Consider the following 23,457-nt stretch of genomic DNA (forward strand, 5'->3'; position numbering starts at 1 on the left):
TGTGACAATGTAGATAAAGCATGAAAAATTATTTGAGGAGACAAATTCCCCAAACTGATACATGAAGAAACAGAATATCCAAATAGCTACTAAAGAAACTGAATTCATAATTAAAAGCTTTCCCATAAAGAAAATGCCAGACCTAGACAGTTTCATGGGTAACCCTTTTAAATATTTGAGTAAGACATAATATCAATTTTATACATAAGCTTTCAGATAATAGCAAAGGAGGGGTCATCATCCAATTCATATTATAAGGCCAGCATGGCTTTGTTACTAGTCATATCACTGCAAGGAAAGAAAATCTCAGACCAATATCTCTCATGAACAAATATATGAGCAAATTCCGTAACATAGAAATCTTCTAAGATATTAGAAAATCAAATACAGCTATATAAAAAGGGTAATAAATCCTGATGATGTTGGGGTTTACCTCAGAAATGAAAGGTTGTATCAACATTTTGAAATCAGTCAATGTAAAGTATAATATTAATAGAATAAAAGAGTAAAGTATAGGATCATCTCAATGGATAAGAGTCTGAAAAATTTCAAGATACATTCATTAAAAAAATAAAACGAAACAAAACTCTCAGCAAACCAAAAATATAAGCTTAATACTTCATGTAGATGAAGGTTGTCTACAAAAACTTACAAGTAGCATCATACTTATTATGAAAACTGAATGTTTGCCATCTAAGATAGGAAGCAACGCAAACATGGCTGTTCTCCATTTTTGCTGATTGTGCTACTGGAGGTCCGAAAGAGTGAAACAGTCAGGAAAAAGAAACCAAAAGTAGGAAGTCTGGAAAAGCAGTAAGAGTCTGTTTATTCGTGGGCTTTCCAGGTGGCACTAGTGCAAAGAACCTTCCTGCCAATACAGGAGGCATAAGAGATGTGGGTTCCATCCCTGCGTCAGGAAGAGCCCCTGGAGGACAGCATGGCAGCCCACTCCAGTATTTCTGCCTGGAAAATCCCAGGGACAGAGAAGCCTGGAAGGCTGTAGTCCACGGAGTTGCAAAGAGTCAGACATGACTGAAGCAACTTAGCATGCACACCATGATCAAGTGTATAGAAAATGCTAAGACCACACACACACACCAAAAACAGAAACCCTATTTAATTAGTGAATTTGGAAAGGTCAAATGGCCATAAAAGTTAATTCCATGTTCTTTTTTTTTACAAATGTGCAATTTGAAAATGAAAACATTTAAATATTATATATGAAAGCATCAACAACATAACAGAGATAAATTTAGCAATATGTGTGAAAGACTTGAAACCAAAAAAGAAAGACAAGCATTGCTGAGGATATTCAATTAGTCCTAAATAAATTGAGACATCATGTTAATGAATTTAAAAACTCAATATTGCTAAAATTTCAATTCCCATTGAATCGATTTATAAATGAATTTGCAATTCCAATCAAATCACAGGAGCCTTTAATGTAGAAATAGACAAGCTGACAGTAAAATCTACATGAAAAATATATGGTCCCTGAATTCATCTTGGAAAAGAAAATGTGGAGGAAAGGACATAAAGTATATGAGCACATGATTTCATGACTTACTTTAAAGCTGTCCATCAAGACAAAGTAATATTGGACTAAAGACAGACAAACAGAGTAATAGAACATAGTAGGGAATTCAGAAATAGACTAACATTAAGAGAGTCCTTTTTTTGGCAAGTTGTAAAATCAATTCAATAAAAAAAGAAAAAGAGAGACCTTTCAATGTGGTTTCTGTATGGGAAAAAAAAAGACATGGGTCATAAGCCTATATAAAAGTCCTCATAAATGAAACGTTATTAATATAGGGTTTAAAAAAGTACCAACTATAATAGAAGAAACTATTAAATGGACTTCTTTGTCAAGAAATTCAGAGAAGGACCCCTACATATAGTATATGAACATGAACACGAACACAGATATCACCTATGAATCTCAGCATTAGCCAGCCCAGAATAGAATCCACATGAGCAAACACACAGCTCTTCTGGTACTACTAAGTGCACAAAGAACCAACCGTGTTATATGTAATATGAATATAATTTCAGCAGAGATCATCTGGTCTAGTGGACACACTGTTGCTGCTACTGCTGCCAAGTCACGTCAGTCGTGTCCGACTCTGTGCGACCCCATAGACGGCAGCCCACCAGGCTCCCCCGTCCCTGGGATTCTCCAGGCAAGAACACTGGAGTGGGCTGCCATTTCCTTCTCCAGTAGATGCACTAAGCATTCCATATTCCTAAAGCCATTCATATTAAACCATTGGGAACACAGCCTTCTGTGAAAGAAGAGTTACTCAAAGCAGCTCTGGTGGACAGACTTCCACATCACTCCTAGATTCAACATGATTTCAATTGATTGTTTTGATTCTATCCATCTGACACTGTTATTAATTTATTATTCCTCCATAATTGTTTCCTTAGAATATGAAACCCACAAAAATGTTCCATACCTAAAGAATCTGAAATCAAGTCAATTTGAATCAATTCTACCTACTACATTTCAACTCTACTACATTTCTTTTTTTTTTCATTTTATTTTTTATTTTTTTAATTTGATTTTATTTTTAAACTTTAAAATATTGTATTAGTTTTGCCAAATATTTCAATTCAATATTCATATCAAGTATTAACATATGAAAGAACCATGAGGCTCTGAACTAAATTAACTTGATCAATTTTGCATATCATAGACCTTAATTATACTTGAGTATAAAAGCCTTTGTCAAAAAATACCTACAAAAATCTTGGGCAAGTAATAATAAGATCTAACATAAGGAGAACAGCCCTGGGATTTCTTTGGAGGGAATGATGCTAAAGCTGAAACTCCAGTACTTTGGCCACCTCATGTGAAGAGTTGACTCATTGGAAAAGACTCTGATGCTGGGAGGGATTGGAGGCAGGAGGAGAAGGGGATGACAGAGGATGAGATGGCTGGATGGCATCACTGACTCAATGGACATGAGTCTGAGTGAACTCTGGGAGTTGGTGATGGACAGGGAGGCCTGGCGTGCTGCGATTCATGGGGTTGCAAAGAGTCAGACACGACCGAGCGAATGAACTGAACATTTATTGAGCATTTAATATTTATATATGTTTATATGCCAGTAACCGTGCTGAATACTTTAAAACAACTTTGTGAGGGAGTGCTATTATTAATATTTTGCCTACTTTAATTAGAAACTGAAGCTCAGAGAGGTTAAGTGATTTTTCCAAGGTCATAGAATTGGACAGTATTCCAACATAGGCCGTCTGTGTCTAGAGTACAAAAAATGAATTGCAGTATTATGAAGAGGCTTAGTAGTACTCTTAGGAACTTACTTTGGGAAACACTATCTTACAACATGCAGTTCAGTCTTCTCTTTTTACACTCCCTTCTGAGGACCAGAAGCAATGAACTATTCAGAATCAATCCACTAAGTCTCCTTAAGAGGCATATATTTCAGGCTTTTGCTCTTTACTTCCTAAGTTGTAATAAAATGCTAAAGTGAAGCCTGTTTGTTTTTTTTTTTAATCAGTTTTAAATGAGGTTTAAGTCCTATTGCAAAATGCAATAGTTTTAAACTTAACATTTTTAATTTTTTTGTGTATATATTAAAGGCTCTAACTTTGACATAGGTCCAAAATGATTCTGAATGGGTTGACTTCATGTGATGAATCATCCTTATTATTATCTAGATCACTGAAAAACATTCATGAAAGGATTCATTATCTAGGGTTCTTTGTTAGGTGAGAGACCCAAAGAAAATCTTAGACACAATATGTTTTAGGAGCAACAGCTCACACAAGAAAGCTTTATGATTTTTATTTATTGTAGGAAAAAATTGTAATATCAACATAGAAATCATTTCACATCAATTTAAGTAATAGTTTTATTCATTTTCATTTTAGCAATTGTGGCTAGTGGTATATTAAAAACCTGCTTGAGATATTGGCACAGAGTGTTGAAAATTATTTTTAAATTATATTTTTGAGAATATTTTATATCTTACTTTACTTACATGCAATTAGATGATTGCTATTTATAATGTTTCATTATTATAGATAATGCTTCTAAGAATATCGATAGGGACATAATTCTCTTTCTGTTAAGTTACTTGTTCAAGAAAAATTCCAAAAGTATTAGGTCATATGGTATGACCAGTATTTATGACTTCTGAACTCTGCCATCAATGATTTCTAAAATGGTCTTTACAATTCACCAATGATATGTGGTTCTACCAGTTTTGTTATATCTCTGAGAACAGGAAATATTCTTTAGTTTTCATTTTTCTTTACAGATATGGCACTGTGCCTCGTTATCATAATCATATGAAATTTTTAAGTCACATATGGGCATTAAATACTAAAACCATAAGACATCATATTTTTAGTATCATTATATAAATGGAAACTCGCAAGATTTTTCATTCAAGTTTAATTCATCACTATGTGTCAGAATGTGCTAAGTGATAGAGCTCTCGTTGTCAATTTCTCCTTTTTCTTTATTCACTGGAGGGTTACATTTAGACTTCACACATTCATCTGCTGAGTGCATCCATTACCTTTCTGTTTCACATTGGCTGCTCTGTCAACCTCCCCTTTGGCATTTCTGGCATGACAGACATAATTGCGCTTGAGATCCTCAGCAGTAACTTTCTTGATGCTCAAAAGCTGAGTTCTTGTCTCGTCTTCTGTTACTTTCAGAATTACACTAGGAGTAGGAAAAAGAAAATCAAAGCATTAGTGAGATTCAAGGGCCAAAGGCTGTATGTAAATCAGACAAGTAGATAATAACAGATCTCCCAGGTGAGGACAGACAGAATGTCAATAAGCTGTGTGCTCATGATCCTGAAGATACAAAAGGAGACTAGCCTCTGGATTCTAATATCATTCTTTACCATCTATACTACACACAATTCCAATATCTAGATTCAACACCCAGCATTAGCATCATACTACAGGTCACTCTGCAAAGTGAAGGGTCTCCTTTCCTCAAATATATTAGGCAGGATGCAGCATTGATTCAGTGAGAGGCTTCTGAGGCCTGACCCCTTTGAATTTTGATCGAGGTTTTGCACTTACTGGTTATGTACTTTGAGCATGGTAAGTAATCTTTCCAAGTCTTAGTTCCTCCTTTGAAAAGGAGGAAACTGGCAATACCTACATAGTGCATTGCAAGTATTAACTTACTCAAGAATTCTGAGGATTGAGTATGTTAATTCATAAGTATTAGAACAATGCATGCCTACATTCTAAGTCACTTCAGTCATGTCTGACTCTTTGCAACCCTATGGATTTTAGCCCGCCAGGCTCCTCTGTCTATGGGATTCTCCAGGCAAGAATACTGGAATGGGTTGCTATTCCCTTCTCCAGGGATCTTCCCGACCCAGGGATTGAACCCATGTCTCTTATGACTCCTGCACTGGCAGGTGGATTCTTTACCACTAGCGCCACCTGGGAATCATTAGAACAATGCTTAATAAATATTCATATAAGCTATTATTATCATCTCACAGTAATAGCTGATGCATTTCAGGGATTCCCAAAACTTGGATTTTGGACACAGATCGAACATTTTAGTTAAAATGCTGAAACCTCCTAGTTATATCCTAAAGAAAGAAGAAACTTCTCAGAGCAAGTAAACTTTGTGAAAATAAGTATATCCAATTCTCTGCAAGTCAGAGATCAAGTGCTTTGGGTCTAAGATCAAGACTGAAGATCTCTCTGAACTACTGTGCTCAAAAGGAAAAAAAATAAAAATTCTCTCTCTTACAGTTGACTGACATCCAAGTTCTTATGAGGTTTACTGTCAGTCATGAAATCTTGGTTAAGGGCTGTGATAGAGTTAACCTAAGTTGAACTGCACTGCTCAGCTATGAACAGTGACTTGTGTCTCAGTAACAGCAAGGAGGAACAGTATGACTGTCATTACTATTCATTCATTATTTTTATAAGGGTTGGAAGCACAATGTTCAGAATTCCTGAAATGGTCAATAACTCTCCTGTGCATTCAGTCACATCTTTCATCAATTCCTTCAGCAAAAACTGCTCCAATTTCAGGAAACTCCTTCTGTATCATTAAATATATTCTGTTTCTTGAAACTACACCTTTGTATATGATGTAAAAAAAAATGATTTTTTTTCTTTTTACCAGGAACATACTTTTATTTCTTTCTCCAGTTTATTTCTACTTATCCTTCAAATCTTTATTTAAGCCATGTATCATCTGAGACGTATTACCTAACTCCCTAAAGCTAACTGGAACTTCCAACTAAATCTTCCCAAATATCCAATACTTCCCTTTTACTGCATTTATCACATTGCACTGACATCTCTGTTGTATCATTGTTATACCTGTAAAATCTATGCAGTTAGGAACTAAGTATCTTGCATATTACCCTATGATACTTCATAATTTCTGTATAAAGTCTGAGTTTACTACTAGGGAATAAATATCTTTTAACTTCTTGAAGTTCAAGTAACCTAAGATCTATCAGCACATAGATGATAAGGTCTAAGTTTTCAGAACTACTTTGTCATGCAGTTAGCTGCTCATTTTTATTTATTGTTGCAGTCTTCCTTGCCAAATCAAGCCAATTCAAAAAATGTCATGTTTATTTATGTCGTGACCCAGCGTGTTATTTTAAAAGTGAGCTATATTACCACCTCATCCACTTAAAAAATAAAATTTAAAGAACATTAATGTTTTTAGTCAATATTAAAAATTATCACTTATAAATGTGATATATGTGCTATGAAAATTAAGAAAGGAGAGGAAGGAGATAGGAAATACGTGCTCACTGGGAGATAAGGAACTAACACAACTATCTGAGGCACAAAAACATAGGCCCAGACTCCAGACTTGAGAAGCAGAACAGGGCCATGCTGGCAGGCTTTCCTCTGTCTACAACTCTAAATCCCGACCTTTTCATTCAGATAGGAGATTCATTCCAACTGCTTTCAAGCGGGTATCATAAAGATAAAATCACCAGGTAGTATCTGGGGCTTGGATTGCAAGTCTGAGAATCCTGTTTTGGGATAGAGCAACTAAAGACTTGAAAATGAGGCTGATTTTTGTTACTGACAGGCAAAAATTAGAATTTTCATCAATTAGCATAAACCAGAAGGCATTAGGTTGAGGAACAAGGGTTAGTCACCCCCTTGTCAGTGTCCATGATACCTTTCATTAACAGATACGTCAATAGTGGTGTCCTCTGGCTTTTTTCCATCAATGGTCCACCAAATCTCATTGCGAGAGTCCTTCAGGTAACTAAAATAGACTTTGCAGGGAATGAGTAGCTCTTCTCCTGAAAAAAGCAAGTTAACTCATGAGTTTGTAACTATCACATGGTTATATTGGTTGTATTTTGTGAATAATCAGAAGTTATGAAAGTTCTATGTGCCTGTAAGCTTACTTCTGACTAATTTTCAAGTGGACTACCATAAGGTAATGTACCATACTTCAATACTTCATTGCAAAACAAACAAACCAGGAAAAGGACAGCAGCTTTTTATATAAAATTATTAGAATGCCCATCTTTTAATAGAGCCGATATATGTCCTAAAACGACAGTATTTGTTCAAAAAGGCTCTGATAACGTTTCTTTTCTTAGCCCTAAACCTCCATGGACTGCTCTTGTCCTTTGTTATTTCCCTCACCAACAATGAGAGATGGAGGAATGGTTATCCAGATATTTGGTCCTTTGCCCAGAGAAGATGAGGTGACGTCATTGCTGAGAGGACTGACCAGGCAGGCTGTATCTTGAAATATTCAAGTTATCACGGTTCAGTCAATGAGCTTAAAGACAACTTACAAATAGAAAGGCTATGCTATCCTTCTGAGATGGAACATGGTGAAGACAGGGGGAATCTCTAGGCAAAACATGGTAATAATAATTGTAACAATAGCAGCAGACTCACTGAGGACTTTGAATGATTCCCTGTGCTAAATGTTTTAGCTACTTATAAATAGATACATTTAATTTTAACAATACATTATGAATTATTTTTTAAATTAATGTTTTACAGATGCAAAAATTGAAGCTTAAATGCTATCCCAAGGTCAAATTGCAAATAAGTGGCAGACCAGGATTTCACCCAGACTGACCTTCTGTTTTTGTTTGCCCAGAACAGTTCTGTTTTATGCTTGCTTTCCTAGTTAGTTATTAATATTGACTGCTTTCATTCTCAAAAGGTGTCCAGGTTGAGATGATAAATTATATTGTCATCCCAATTTGAACTGAGGTTTGTCTCACTGAGTGGTCATACTCTAGCCTCTCTTCCAATGCAAGGTTTTTATGCCATTCTCTAGACAGTTGCCTATAACAATATGTACAAAGATAAAGTGACCACGGATTCAGGCATGCTTTTGTAACCATAATATGACAGACAGAAGAAAGGCATTTAGATGATTAATATGGGTTTACCCTGATGCCAGAAAGAATGTTCATATTAATATATAAAACCACTACTGAGTTTAGAAAATCTGGTCCATCCAGGATTGGCAGATTCCCTCAGTGTGGTCTTGTTTTTTTCACAAGGCAGATCACTATTTGAAACTGTACCTTAATTTGAGGGGGTTATTGTTCTCCATCTGAATTGAACACTGCTTCTATTATCTTTAGAACATTTTAGACAAATTTTCTTTTATATCTTTCACTGGGTTGGAATTGAATATATTGGGAAGGATACAATATAGAGGATATTAAAATTTTCTATGGTTTTCAAGTTAACTTGACAGGCTTCGTGTCAGAAGAACAACATATTATGCTTTAACTGGTCAGTTCCAAATAATTCTTGTGTAGAATGAAAAATATGAAAACTAAAAGGAGAAGAAGATAGCCGGTGTAAACATTTGACAGTGTTCAAATCAAGAATTACCAGTTTTATTAGTTATTACCTGTTGAATTCCCAGTTCTGCCTCCAGTCCCACTCCCCACTCCTTTGTAGTGGGGTAGAAGTTTAAGGAAGTCTTTTGCTCATGTTGAAGTCTCGGTAAACCAGAACCCTGCACAGGCTAAAGTTTGCATCAAACAGAAGTCACTTATCAGGAGAGGAAAATTGCTCACAGAGGGAAAAGAGAGCATCTGCCCTGAGAGAAGCAGAGAATCGCTGAGCTGCCCAAGAGCTCAAAGAAGGAGCTCATCCCCAGAGCTGATTTATTTTCTGATAACACTTCTGTTTCATGTGTTTCTCTACAACAGCTCTCTATGCTCTTGCATTAAGTGACATTTTTAGTCATTGTAATTAAGAGAATCTAACTGCTATTCAAAGGCACAGCTGTAATTACCCGGTTCTTTCTCGTAGACCACATGATCATCAGGTGAATAGATGTGGGGAGGCATTGCATCGTTTGGGGAGCCTGTGGTAGACAGGAAGGAACCAAGGGAGATGATGTCAAATCACGGACCTTTAATTTCACATAACCTATTTCAAAAATCTGCTCTTCTGTGAAGATTGCCCAACTTCCTGGCACAATTTGTCCATTCTTGAAAGGGCCCACAGTTCCATGTACAATCAATTACAACACTTCTTTCATTTAAAACAAGCAAACAAAGGGAAAAGAATACATTAAGTATCCTTCATGTTTCAGACAGAACTATTTTATCCACTGTTTTTGCTTTCCAAAGCCTATATGAGGTAGATTCCTTTCTCATACTACTTAGAAATTAATTGATTTCAAGTCTTCCTCAATTGTTTTTTTTCTACATATTTACAGTAAACATAAAAGCTAAGCCACTTTTCTTTCAGAATTTACATACTTCTTTATAACAAAATATTAAGAGCCTGAACAAAATTATTGCACTTTGCTGTGTGCACTTAATACAAATCATGCTTACCTACCACCTTTACAGTCTGAGTTCTGGTGAGAGTGAAGGTTCGTCCATTTTCTGGGTATGTGACCACACATGTGTAATCTCCATTATTTGAAACCATGGCTATGATAAAGCTCAAGTTCATGCCTTCAGGTAGTACATTATTAAAGTTATGTATTTTACGACAGCCCTAAGAAGAAGTAAAGGAAAATATGTTTACATGCATAGAGAATACACAAACACATACATGCACATCTAACTTTGCACAGAACACAGACATATCTATGCTGGCTACACTTTTTACAAAACTATTTTGGTCTTATATTTGATGATGTTTCTGCTAAGAAAGAGTGCAGTAATTTTTATTATCCTTTCTATAAAAGGGAAATTAATATTCTTAAACTAAAATATGAATTCAAAAGCACAAGGTTCCTGTCTCAAGACCTAGTATTCAAATTCTGGGAATTTCAAGTTAATAGTAAAGCAAGGTCAAAGTTTCAAAAAAAAAAAAAAAAGGTTAAGGAAGCTTAAGCAAATGCATACACTGCTACTTAAAAAACAACTATTTTTCAATATTTCTTCACTGATTATGTTAACTCAGAGTACAGTCATGCTGACAAGCTAGGCTCTGCTTTAGATGTCTGGTTTTGGCATTCTTGATCATTCTGTTGAATCACCAGATCAGTTATTTCCAAACTTCTTTATTTTTCTTCTGTTTATCCTATTTTTAATTTGAATAGTATAGACTCCAGAATTTAAAAGTAAAGTATATTTTATGAGTCTTGGCAAAAGTTAAGAGTTTATTTGTACTCTAATTCATATTTTCACATAACTCAGTTGCTATTTAAAATTTTGATGTTGAAATATCTCATTCAACATAACTAGAATCTTGTTTCGAATCGCTCAGCCCCACTAATTGGCTGTATTATTTTACTGTTTTCCTTTAAAGAAAAGAACCAATACATCATATGTGACAAAAATATGCATTGAACATTTACTTTTGGAAAAATTTGTATTCTTCTTTTTTTTTTTTGTATTTTTCTTTTAAAAATCAATACTTTATTTATGACAAAAAGAACTGGGCATCCTTAAGGTACTCCAGATCTTTAAAAGTCTAAGGAGTCTATTACCAGCTTGTACTTTCAATTTCCTATGTTCATACATTTAACTTTAATTCTTCTATCCTCGAGGTTTTCTTACTTCAATTCCTGGAGCATATGTTTTGAAATATGACAGTTCCACTAAGTGGCACATTTTGTAATTCTCTGTCACAAGAAATAACATCTTTTAAGAACAGTACTAAACTTCTGATTTCATGGTGATGATCATCAAGAGGAAGATGACATATACTCAGTTATTTTTCCTGGATACGAATATAATTTATCCTGTTTTGATAAGTAGTGCCTCTAGACAATTGTCACCTCAACACAGTATTTCAACACTCTAAAGTTATCCACACTATAAGGCAACAAAACCTTGTATTCTTATAAGAAGTTTATGTCATATTTGGTTTAAATTGAGTTTATACTATCTATAGAACTATTTAATTTTTCTAGCAACTTTTGGTTAAACAGTTCAGTTATTTTCCTCTTTCATGTGTTAGCTTCGCTGTTCTTAAGTCCATGTGATGTAGACAAATCAGATTAAATATGCCTTAGTTTTTTGGGTGGAAAACAATGAGACAGATAAAGAGATATTCTAGATAACACAGTGCAGAGCTAAAACCCAATTTTTTTAGACAGCTGAGTAAAGGTCTTTCACTAGCTTCTTGATGAAGAATGAACATTAATCTTCATCCATTAGTTGAGGCTGAAAAAAATTATACTGAGACGTGTGCATTGAAAGGACTGATTTTGAAGCTGAGACTCCAATACTTTGGCCACCTGATGCAAAGAACTGACTCATTTGAAAAGACCCTGATGCTGGGAAAGATTGAAGGCAGGAGGAGAAGGGGACGACAGGATGAGATAGTTGGATGGCATCACCGACTCAATGGACATGAATCTGAGTAAACTCCGGGAGTTGGCGATGGACAGGGAGGCCTGGGATCCTGCAGTCCATGGGGTCATAAAGAGTCAAACATGACTGAGTGACTGAACGGAACTGAACTGTGCTTAGGTGTACTGCATCATTGTATCCTTATTCCAAACTTAGCAAGTCTAGAATGTTCTTATGCCCATTTTATAGATGAAAATACAAAGGCCTATAAAGGTTAAGTGATTGCCATTATCATAGAGCCAGGCAGTGTCAGAGCTGGAATTTAAACCTAGATCTACATGTTTTGAGGGACTTGCTCTTAATCCCACCGGACACTATCTCCCCACCCACTGTGGTTCTGACCCACCTGGGACCAGTCCCAGTATTAATAGTGTGATGTGGTTGTTATATGAGCTTAATTCTTAGCATTAGTGGTAATCTGGAAAAAACATAGTTTTTGGTATAAGAAGTTAGCTACTAATACTAAACTTGTCAACAGCACTCCTTAAAAAAATGAAATGTCAAAAAATATTTTTTACCCACTGTAGTGTGTATATATATATATATATGCATATATATATATATATATATGTCAATAGCAGAAACTGTAACACAATATTGTAAAGCAATTATACTCTAATAAAAGAAGATCCAAGGCAGTCAAAAGGTTAACAGTAAAAACACACACAAAATTTTTTTTAACTCACCAAATATCATTTATGTAAAAACTATTTAAAACATATTGCTTTAGGAGATATACTATGTGCTACAATTATAAAGAAATGCTTCAGACTCAAAGTCTTCTCATTCATTCATTCACCCTTGAATATTCATCAATAAACTGCATGCCAGGCACTTTTCCAGGTTCTGAGAGTACAGCACTGAATAGAACAAGAGTCAGGCCTCATGGACTTCTCATTAACAGAGAAATGGGATCTGACACATCTAAATTGCAAGGAAAATGTTACAAAACAAGCGTGTGTTGATCTCTTGCTAAAGTCCTCTTTCTCTTCACCTTATTCCAAACTCTTGAGAATGGACTTGAAATATGGGCTGAATACACCTGACTATCATTGATTCTATGTGTCAGTGTTGTAAGTCAAGTTCTCTGAGATTTTCTCTTCTTTCCATAAGGTAATATAAAAATGTAGGCCAAGGATAGGTTTTCTTGGAGCCTATTTGATTGGAAAAATATTTCAAATTGAGGAACATTCCATACACAGGAATGGAAAACTTTGGAGTCTAATCTACCATTCAGAAAAATCTGATCATTCAAAATTAAATTAACAACAAAAACAATAAAAAGCTATTAAACCTATAAAATGTTAGAAGAGGAAATGAATAAAATATTATACATTATAGGTTTTTATGTATGTAGTGGGGGTAGCTTCAGGGCATTGTTGAACTAAAAACACCCATTAACTTTAGCCTGTAGTATCTGATGAGCTCTGCTTTTTATAAGCATCTGCTTCTCGAGGCCCTTCATGGACCTAAGACATAAAGGGAATTTTTGAACATAATGAATTATTCCTAAAAATAAATCCTTCATATTTTTGGTGATTTCAAAATCATTCACTTGGAATCCAGAAAAAAAAAAGAAGAACAGAGATCTTGATACCCAAAAAATAATAAAAATACATTTCTAAATATAAGAAATAGGTTAACAACATGTGGATTCCACTATGAAGTAGACATCTGACTAGAAGACAAGTCATTCACTGAATTGAGCCATCAGTTCCTCATTCTGAATTTGAAAGAGAGAAGTTAAATAGGAGAGCAACTCTTCAACCACATAATGGTAGCCTTGGCAACCTACCACAGTATATAGGTAAAGATAAGCACAAGAACTGACTTTGAGATCCTCGAGAGGAAATAAATCATGTGGTGAGGTATGGGGTGTGGGTGGGCAGATGGCATGACTAAATAAGAACAAATATTTCCATTCAATAAGGCCTACAGTTTTTAAAGAACTCTATTAAGGAACAATGATGGAAAAGACACAGTTCTTAACCTACAGATGGAGATACGCAGTCTAGTGGAAGACTGCAACAAATACTATGAAAGGCATACTGGGACGGGGAAGTGGAGGAAGAAGACCAAACAGAAAACATTTAGAAAATCTGCATGGAAAAATAAGATCTGAACTGGATCTTAAAGGACAGGTAGATTATTAAGTCATGCAGGAAGAGGGGAGACATGGAGAGGTACCCTCCAAGGACAGAAAAAAGTACAAACAACATCCCTTCATTACTCTTATAGCATTTTGCTCTCCATGTTAGCACTTAACTAACTTCAACATAATCATCTCTCTTCATTTATCTTATCTCTTTCTCAGAAAATTTACTTCCACGGAATAAAGGGGGAGCAGGCAGATTAGTACTTCATCTGCACAGCCAGCAACTGCTCAATGCTGGACACATGGTAAATGCTCAATATTGGTGTTGCATGATCAAAATTATAAACTGAACCAGAGAAGCAAAGACACAATACATGGAGCTGCAAGCTCATGTGGAATGCAAATGATGATAAGATGGTGAGTATACAGACTTATAAAGATATGGGATGGGTGAGTTAGGATGAGTGGGGAAAGCAGAAGTAAGGATAAAAAGAGTTAAGCTGAGATACGAGGATAGAAGAGTCAAAAATATCTACTGACATTTTTGCCCCCCAAATTAAGTTGTTAAAAAATACACCACACTTGTTCAAAAAGACTCACAAAAGTTTTATACACCAGTCACTTTCAGTGAGCAGAACTATGTCACGCAATATTCGTGCAATAAAAATTGACAAAATCCCCTCTAGATGTCAGGCCTTGAGTTAGAAGCTAGGCATTCAGTAGCCAGTAAAAACAGAAATGGCCCTTATTTCCATCATATCTTCTAGTCCAAACTAATTCATTCAATTTTTAATCAATTCCTAAATCCAAAATACATTGACTCAGTTTTGTGATATGTGCTTGATAATCAAGGGAAAGCAAAAGAGAGAAGACACTACTTCATACAGAAGAGAGGAATGCAATCATTACAGTAACAAAGTTGAGATATAAGTTAAGTGCCATCAAAACATAGAGTGGGTAATTCATCCAGCCTAATTCACCCTGAAGGAATCACAGATATTTGAATTGAGTTTAAGTTTAAAAGATGAACCTTTAGGTCCTCAGAAGCTCTAAAACTATATGTAAAATGCTGTGTGTATTTATGCATATATGGAATTGTGTGTATGTGTGTGCTCAGTCATATAGTTATGCCCAACTCTTTGAGATCCCATGGACTGTAGCCTGCTAGGTTCCTCTGCTTGGAATTAAACAGGTATAATTTGGAAAGAGAATATGATACATACTTTCTTTATATAATAGACTAAGTGCTGTACTATGCTAAGTTGTGTCAGACTCTGCGACTGCATAGACTGTAGCCTACCAGGCTCCTCTGTCTATGGGATTTTCCAGGCAAGAATACTGGAGTGGGTTGCCATTTCCTCTTCTAGAGGATCTTCCTGATACAGGGATCAAACCCATGTCTCCTGCATTTCCTGAATTGGCAGGTGGATTCTTTACCGCTGAACCACCTGGGAAACCATACTTCCTTTATACCAGAAGTTAAATATCACTGTATAGGGACTGTAGGGAAAGGAGAGATAAAGAATCAACCAAAATAAGTTGTCAGATCAAATTGAAATGAGCACTTTAAAAATAACATCTATTACATAGACCTTGTACTAACTTCCTGATAATATGTGCTAGGCCAACAAGAAGGCCAACCCTGGCAGTGTTTCAGAAATGTGCTTTACTGCTGGCACTTTCCAAAGATTTTCCTATTCCCTGACAGGTTTCTAAACAATATCCAACCAATTGTGATGAATTTCATACTGAAAATTAAAGGTGGATATAAAATGCCAATTTTAATGATTATACTAAGGACACAGACAACAAGCTTTTTTGAAAATTGATATCCAGAATGGTATCTATACTGTTAAATATCAATTGAGAGCATTTCAGCAGCTGCTATAAATGTAATACCCAAAGCATTCAATAAAGTAGTCTCTCCAATCCTCAGGAAGAAAGGGAACACTGACTTTGTTTGCATAAAGTGTCTTTGGGGAAAAAAAATTCAAATACCCAGTTATAACAATGAGGAAGAGTAACCATCCATTAATATGAACGTCAAAATGACTTGTCTTATTTTAAGGCTCATGTGTCCAAAACATTTAACAATAATAGTGAAAACAACAAGACTATACTTACCTGTGTCATGACCACTATATATCTGGTAGGCTCTGTGAATGAATAGGCAGCCTCCAATTTATACACATGTTGTGTTTCAGAAGTTCTTTCAGAAGCTGGCTATTTGAAATTCAATAAATGACACAAACTGCAGTTTGCTTTTCCAGGTTAGTTACAAATATGGGCTTACTGAACATCGATTTCACTCACAAGACTGTTGAATTAGAGAACTGTGAATTCTGGGCCTGGATGAAAAAAACTATGCCATGTAGAAGACAAGGAGAGAAGGGAAGGCATGTGGAGGAAGAAAGCAAATCCTGCCCCATTTCCCTAAGACTCCAAGACAGAGATGTTGGATTTTCTATTCCCTCCAATCTCAATTTTTCTGAGCTCTTTCTGATTTCCCAGGGTCTTCTTTTAATAGGTTTCCTTGTCTCACAGTCCAGTCTACAACCCAATCTGTGTTCAAAGATAGTCCTCCCCTTCAAAGTGCCCTTTGTCCCAGAAATAAAGCCTGGACCAACCTTCTCTGTGGCCTTTCTGGAGAGCACAGGGTTTGGAACCACACAGAACAGGCCTGCAATTCCAGATTCTCATCCTATCAGCTGGATTGCTTTGAGTAGATTATATAAGAGAATGTGAAAAGTCTGGTCTCTTGATACAGATAGCATAGTGTTGAATCTTGGACAAATCACTCAACCACTCCACACTTCAGTTTCCTTGACTATCAAATGGAAAAAATAGAGTCTACTTTGAGTTGAAATAACTGAGTGAAATTATTAAAGCATTTAGGATTCCTGTGCTCAATAAATGTTAGTGATTATTGTTTGTATCTCCAAACATCCATTTCCTAATCTACCTAAGGATAATATCTACCTTGATGGATTGTGATGAGTATTATGTATGATGATATTTAAAGTACATAGCACAATGTATTGCCCTAGTGGAATGAAAGAAATATTCAGTTCAGTTCAGCTCAGTTCAGTCTCTCAGTTGTGTCTGACTCTTTGCGACCCCATGTACTACAGCATGCCAAGCTTCCCTAAACAACACCAACTCCCAGACCGTGCTCAAACTCATGTCCATGGAGTTAGTGATGACATCCAACCATCTCATTCTCTGTCATCCCCTTCTTCTCCTGCCTTCAATCTTGCCCAGCATTAAGGAATGCTCCAATGAGTCAATTCTTCACATCAGGTGGCCAAAGTATTGGAGTTTCAACTTCAGCATTAGTCCTTCCAATGAATATTCAGGACTGATTTCCTTTAGGATTGACTGGCTTGATCTCCTTGCAGTCCAAGGGACTCTCAAGAGTCTTCTCCAACACTACAGTTCAAAAGCATCAATTCTTGGGTGCTCAGCTTTCTTTATGGTCCAATTCTCACATTCATACATGACTACTGGAAAAAACATAGCTTTGACTAGATGGACCTTTGTTGGCAAAGTAATGTCTCTGCTTTTTAATATGCTGTGTAGATTTGTCATAGCTTTTCTTCCAAGGAGCAAGCATCTTTTAATTTCATGGCTGCAGTTACAATCTGCAGTGATTTTGAAACCCAAGAATATAAAGTCTCTCACTGTTTCCATTGTTTCCCCATTTATTTGCCATGAAATGATGGGACCAGATGCCATGATCTTAGTTTTTTGAATGCTGAGTAAAATGAAAGAAACATCAGTTTCCTTTTTTCTTTCATTAGCTTTCATTCTTCTGCTAACAGGGAAGCAAATTTGCTGGAATTGATTAATGTGTCTTTTAACTACTATAGAGTTATTTGTATTACTAAAAGAGACAATTTCTACGATGTCAAAGTAAGGAATTCAGTTGGCAACAACAAAGAGGACTATTGTAGGAAGGCCGAGAAACCTTGGTGGATTCAGGGAGTGATTATTGAAAGTAGAAAGCAAAATAAACAAAAAAAAGTAGCAGCATTGCTACACAGAGATTGGAGAATGCAGTTACCAAGAGATTTGATTTTATTCCCAAAATGGAAGCACTCTTAGGAGTACAGCTGTCAATCAATTACCAAAATGTAAAGAAATAAAAGGCAGTGTAACACACATCAATAGCAGCTTTTTTTCATAATCAGAGAATAGAAAAGATGGCTGGTTACTGGTTATCTTCTTTAGTCACCTGCACATTGTTGGGTATCTGCCATGGTCATGATTTTATAACCATGATTTTATTTCCTGGTCTCCTTTCCAGGCTTTCAGGTTTTATTCACCCCATGAACATTCCCTCCAGATTTGTATCTTAGCCCTTTTATCACTTTATTTTGTCTACTTAAGGGCTTCAACTATCACATAAATGCATCCAGTTGGTTCTCTACCTTCAGCTTTGAGTTCTTTTTTAATAAGCTTCAGACCCATACATATGTAGCCACTATTAGCCACTGCCATCTAGATGTCACACAGATAAGTCCAACTCATGCGACAGGATCTAAATTCATTACTTGTCCCCCAAATCTGTTCCTCCTCTACTATTTCATATCTTGATTAATAGCACTGACATTCGTCTAATCAGGAAAGCCAGAGATCTGGGAATTATCGGAGATACAGAGATGGATATGGCACAATTTTGTCCTCAAGAAACAGTCAAACTCATAGAATGCCTATATATAAACCTCTCTTTTTAAAACCAATAATAAATTCTCTTATAGAACTCATAATCCTACTTTTTGATAAGAACAGGAAGTCTTATTTATAAACTTTGTTGAATTAAACTGAAGTCCTTTGAAGCTATGCTGAGGAGGGCATATATCACATTCTTTACCATGTCCTCCCCAGACTGCCGACATATTGCATTGAATACAGCTGATGGTCAACAAGTAGCTGCTGAATATATGCATGAATAAGTGACTATAAAACAATAAAGGAAGCTAAAAGTAACACTGAAGTAGTCACAAATAAATAGCTATATAAGGGTATGTGAGGGAAAATCATTTCAACTGGAAGGAATAAGGGACATTTTGTGAAGGTGTAGAATTTCATCTGTTCTAAAGGAGAAAAAGATGATGTTCCAGGCAGATGGATGTTCCAGGTGAGGAAAAAGAGGAGAAAATAATAGAATATGTATAAAAGTAAAACTTTTATTCAGACAATAAAGTATTCAAACAATACAAAGAGTGAATAGGGTCTCATTAGAAATGAGAGACCTTTCTACAGATAAATAGATGAATATATTATTTTAAACTGGAAGATATACTTAATAGTGTAAAATTGTTAATGTAATCCTTTTAATCCTTTTTACCATGGAAAAGTACAATCATAGAGACAATATATAATGATCCCTTTACCTGCATCTAGTGTCAAAAGTACCAGTTTAAGCTATGTCTTATTTCATCTATATTTACTCACTGCATCCCAATATTATTTCAAAACAGATCACAGACATTACACAATTTAATTCATAATATTTCTGTGTGTACCTCTAAATGACAAGATCCCTTCTGCAAACATAACTACACTACCATTATCGTAATTTAAAAAGTAATTCATTGATGTCATCAACATACTGTCTGTGCTTATATTTCTTTCCCTGACTTTCTCCTAACTTGTTTTACAACTTTTTTTGAATAAATCATGATCCACTTAAGGAGCATACATTGCAATTGGTCGTTATGTATCTTAAATCAGTCTTCTCCACCTCCCCTTCCTTTCCTGTCTCCTTTTCTTGTATTGATTACAGAATGAAGCATATATGAAAAACACTCAAAACATATGTATGAGTTAATGAATTAGTATAAAGCAAATACTTTTATAACTCAGGTCCAGGAATAGAACATTGACAGTCAGTTTTGAAAGTGCTCACATACTCTATGTCAACCGGACCTTCTTTACTACCTCCGAAAGTAGCAACTATCTGTTTTTGGATAGTGAAATCACTCCTTGTTTTCATTTACAATTTTATTATTCATGTGTGTATCCTTAGATACTATAGTCTCAATCACTAAAGCATTTTAAATGTATTTTGTTTCTTTTAATCTATTCATTCTCACTCTATGCTTCTTTTTTATGGCAATTTATCTGTTGATGAACATAAAACATTTGGCCTATAGAGCTTCTCACTATTTAGATTTTGTTGACTGCAAACTCATGGTGCAAATCAATACATTCCTCTGTTCTCTATATTTCCTGAGAAATGACAGCAGGAGCCAAAGATTTTATCAGACTCAAATTTAACCCATTTGGCACATATACAGGTAATACTATATTCTTTCATTAAAAGGAATGTGGCTGTTTCCCTTCTTATGATAGTAGCACTCATTGATGTATAATGCTTAGATTTAGTAATTCATTGGGGTTTGCAAAGTGATTATATACTTTTATAAAAATATACTTCCCTGCATTATTTCATTACTCAGTGTACATTTCTTATAGAAAAAGCAGAATAAAATCTTGATTGTTTTTCCTGTTTATTTACCAGTTTTCAAGATAATGCTGTTATTTCCTATTAACATCCAAATGTAGCCACATTTTGAAATATCACTATAAATTTATGGATTTTAAACTTAATTCATAAGATGTAACCTATTAATAGCCTTACTAAAGTTCAAATTATTCCATCCTTGGCCAATGAAAAACTCTTAAATTTGGCTCCCTAAGTCATTTCATTCATGACTTAAACAGAAACAGACACTAAATTTTCAACTAAGATTATAGAATTGCCTGTTTCTTCTTTTATTTTTTTCACCTTTTCCTCATATATATTTTTAAATTATTTTTATGCCTTCTTGATGAGTTCACTCTTTTATTATTCTAAAAAGTCTTCTTTATATCTCATAATATCACTCATCTTACAGTTTACATGATAGTGGTATATCCATTTTAACCTTTCTGTTTTTATTAATAATTTTTTGATCAAAAATTTTCTATCTTCCACTTTTTTTAATCTTCAGGTATTATTTATTGTGTTCATTTTCTGTTATGTTCCTTTTAGTTTAGCATTATTTTTGAAATTATCTTTTTCTAGGCTTTTATTTAGTTATATAATTTCTGGAATTTTTATTCTTATTTGCTATTCTTTCTCATCTTTCATCACTTCTTAATGTCTTTTTGCCAATTTTTAAAACAAGTTACAAATATGTCCTTCTTGCATGCATTCATTTTCTATAGAAATGTTATTCTGCTTCTTATTTTTCTTTTTTCTTATAGCTTTGAATGGGATTTTACCTTGATTCTTCTTTTTGTAAAGACTTTTTTTATGTGGACAACGCTTAAAGTCTTTATTGAATTTGTTACAATATTGTTTCTGTTTTATGTTTTGATTTTTTGGACATGAGCCATGTGGGATCTTAGCTCTCCAACCAGGGATGGAACCTTTGCCTCTTGCTCTGGAAGGCAGTCTTAACCACTGAACTGCCAGAGCAGTTTCTTGATTATTTTTTTTGCTCATTATTATGTAAAACTAGTTTTTCCAGAGCTTTAGGATTTAGTTGAACTTTTCAACTTCACAGAGATCCTTCTTCAAAACTATGCTCTTGAGATTCCCTGATTCTGTTCTGCTCTTCCATTCTCAGCCAGTTCTCTTTCCATGCTCTACATTGCCCTGACCCTGTTTATTTTTATCTTTATTGTGGTCAGCAGTTTTTCCTCAGTGTGAGTGGTTGTTTTACAGAGTTCTGAAGCACAAAAACTATTTCAATTCCTTCAGAATGTCTAGCTATAGGCTTTTCAGACCTACCCTCTATAGAGGGCAAAGCCCCTCCCAATGTCAACTGCTATTCTCAAATTCATCCACTGGCTTTTTTGGGATTCTTATGTTCTAGAGCCGACCAGATACCATATTATTTCCATTTCCATTTGCTTCCTTCTCTATAGACACTGAATCTATATGGGTCATATTAGTGATTATATCACTTGCTTTACTGAAAGTGATTCTTATGGATAACTTGTCATTGAGTTTTGTTTTAAATGTTGTTCAGGAGTTTGGGGATTTGGCTCAGGCAGACATTTGAAGAGATAAGAAAACTATGCTGCTGCCACAAATCCATCACTCAATACTTTCATTTTTTATTAAATAATTTCCTAAGGTTTCAGATGTCAAATAGATCACAGATCAAATGTGCCCACAAAGGAGGTTAACCATGAAAACACATACAAGTATTAAATACAGTACTGATTAACTAAAGAGTAGAAATTCACCAGAGGAATTTCTGGTGAAGTGTCTGACTTCACTCAGCAGTGAGTAGAAGTTGGCAATATTTCTCAAATTGTATTTCATAAGAAGTTAATAGAAATAAGATAGTTCTGGTAGCCCAGAGATTATAATTTAAGACATGATGAGTTGAGGTAAAGTCTCCACCACTTCCTTTAAAATGGTACAAAGTGAGGAAGCAGTAAAAGATTTGTGTAAAGTTATTAAAGAAGAAATTATGATGAGAAAAATCTCAGTTTCTATATTAATTCAATTTAACAAATAGTCATTATTGTTTTAGAGAGGGTAAATGATCTATAGTTTGCTTACCATATACCAAGTGATGTTTGGTTTGATATTAGAAGGAAAAAATCCATCTATGTTTGGACAAGAGATCTTCTGAACACCATATTCTAAATACAGTTTATGCACTGGAAGTTTCATGGGAGAATTGAAGCAGTTATCTTTTTGAACCACTTCCAGAGGAAATGCAACTTTGCTGCAATAGGTGGTATTCCTGAAAAGAAAAATGTTCAGTGAATGGGCAGTTTCATTTGTTTTCATGCTGCAAACACACTAAAATGAGCGAAGTGTTTGTACTGAGACTTTGTTCTGAGACTTTATATATTAAGTTCATGTAACAATTAAATGTGTTATGGAAGTATTTCCTAGAACAACTGACATAACAAAATAAAGACAGATACAATTAACTACTATTGATAAACTACTTACATTTTTAGATATACTCCTAAATACACATATGTGTGTGTGTATATGTATTTATGGGCTTCCCTTTGTGGCTCAGCTGGGAAGGAATCCACCTGTAACACTGGAGACCTGGGTTCCATCCCTGAATTGGGGAGATCCCCTGGAGAAGGGAAAGGCTACCCACTCCAGTGTTCTAGGCTAGAGAATTCCATGAACTGTGTAGTCCAAGGGGTCACAAAGAGTCGGACATGACTGAGCACCTTTGACTTTCATATGATTTATATATACATACATATATATACACATATATATCTGTTGTTCAGTTGCTCAGTTGTGTCTGACTCTTTGTGACCCCCATGGGCTGCAGTACTCCAGGCTTGCCTGTTTTTCACCATCTCCCAGAGCTTGTTCAAACTCATGTCCATTGAGTTGGCGATGCCATCCAACCATCTTGTCCTCTGTCATCCCCTTCTTCTCCTGCCTCCTGCCTTCAGTCTTTCATGCTCACTTGTGTCCAACTCTGTGACCCCATGGATCACAGCTCACCAGGCTTCTTGGTCCACAGGATTTTTCTAGGCAAGAATACAGGAGTGGGTTGCTCCCCCTCCTCCAGGGGATTT

General features: G+C 35.3%; 1 protein-coding gene across 7 annotated transcripts in view; it reads right to left on the reverse strand.

The window, feature by feature from the left end:
• IL1RAP (interleukin 1 receptor accessory protein) overlaps window positions 1–23,457 on the reverse strand; it is a 163,646-nt gene that overhangs the window by 40,113 nt on the left and 100,076 nt on the right. For all 7 annotated transcript variants that reach the window (XM_027538394.1, XM_027538397.1, XM_027538395.1 and 4 more), the window contains exons 4-8: window positions 22,460–22,646; window positions 9,825–9,990; window positions 9,275–9,346; window positions 7,166–7,292; window positions 4,548–4,696 (exon numbers count right to left, since the gene is read on the reverse strand). In XM_027538394.1, coding sequence (XP_027394195.1) covers window positions 4,548–4,696; window positions 7,166–7,292; window positions 9,275–9,346; window positions 9,825–9,990; window positions 22,460–22,646 — 701 coding nt within the window. The remainder of the gene's footprint in view (window positions 1–4,547; window positions 4,697–7,165; window positions 7,293–9,274; window positions 9,347–9,824; window positions 9,991–22,459; window positions 22,647–23,457) is intronic.

Source organism: Bos indicus x Bos taurus, chromosome 1 (genome assembly GCF_003369695.1).
Source record: "Bos indicus x Bos taurus breed Angus x Brahman F1 hybrid chromosome 1, Bos_hybrid_MaternalHap_v2.0, whole genome shotgun sequence".
Lineage (NCBI taxonomy): Eukaryota > Metazoa > Chordata > Mammalia > Artiodactyla > Bovidae > Bos > Bos indicus x Bos taurus.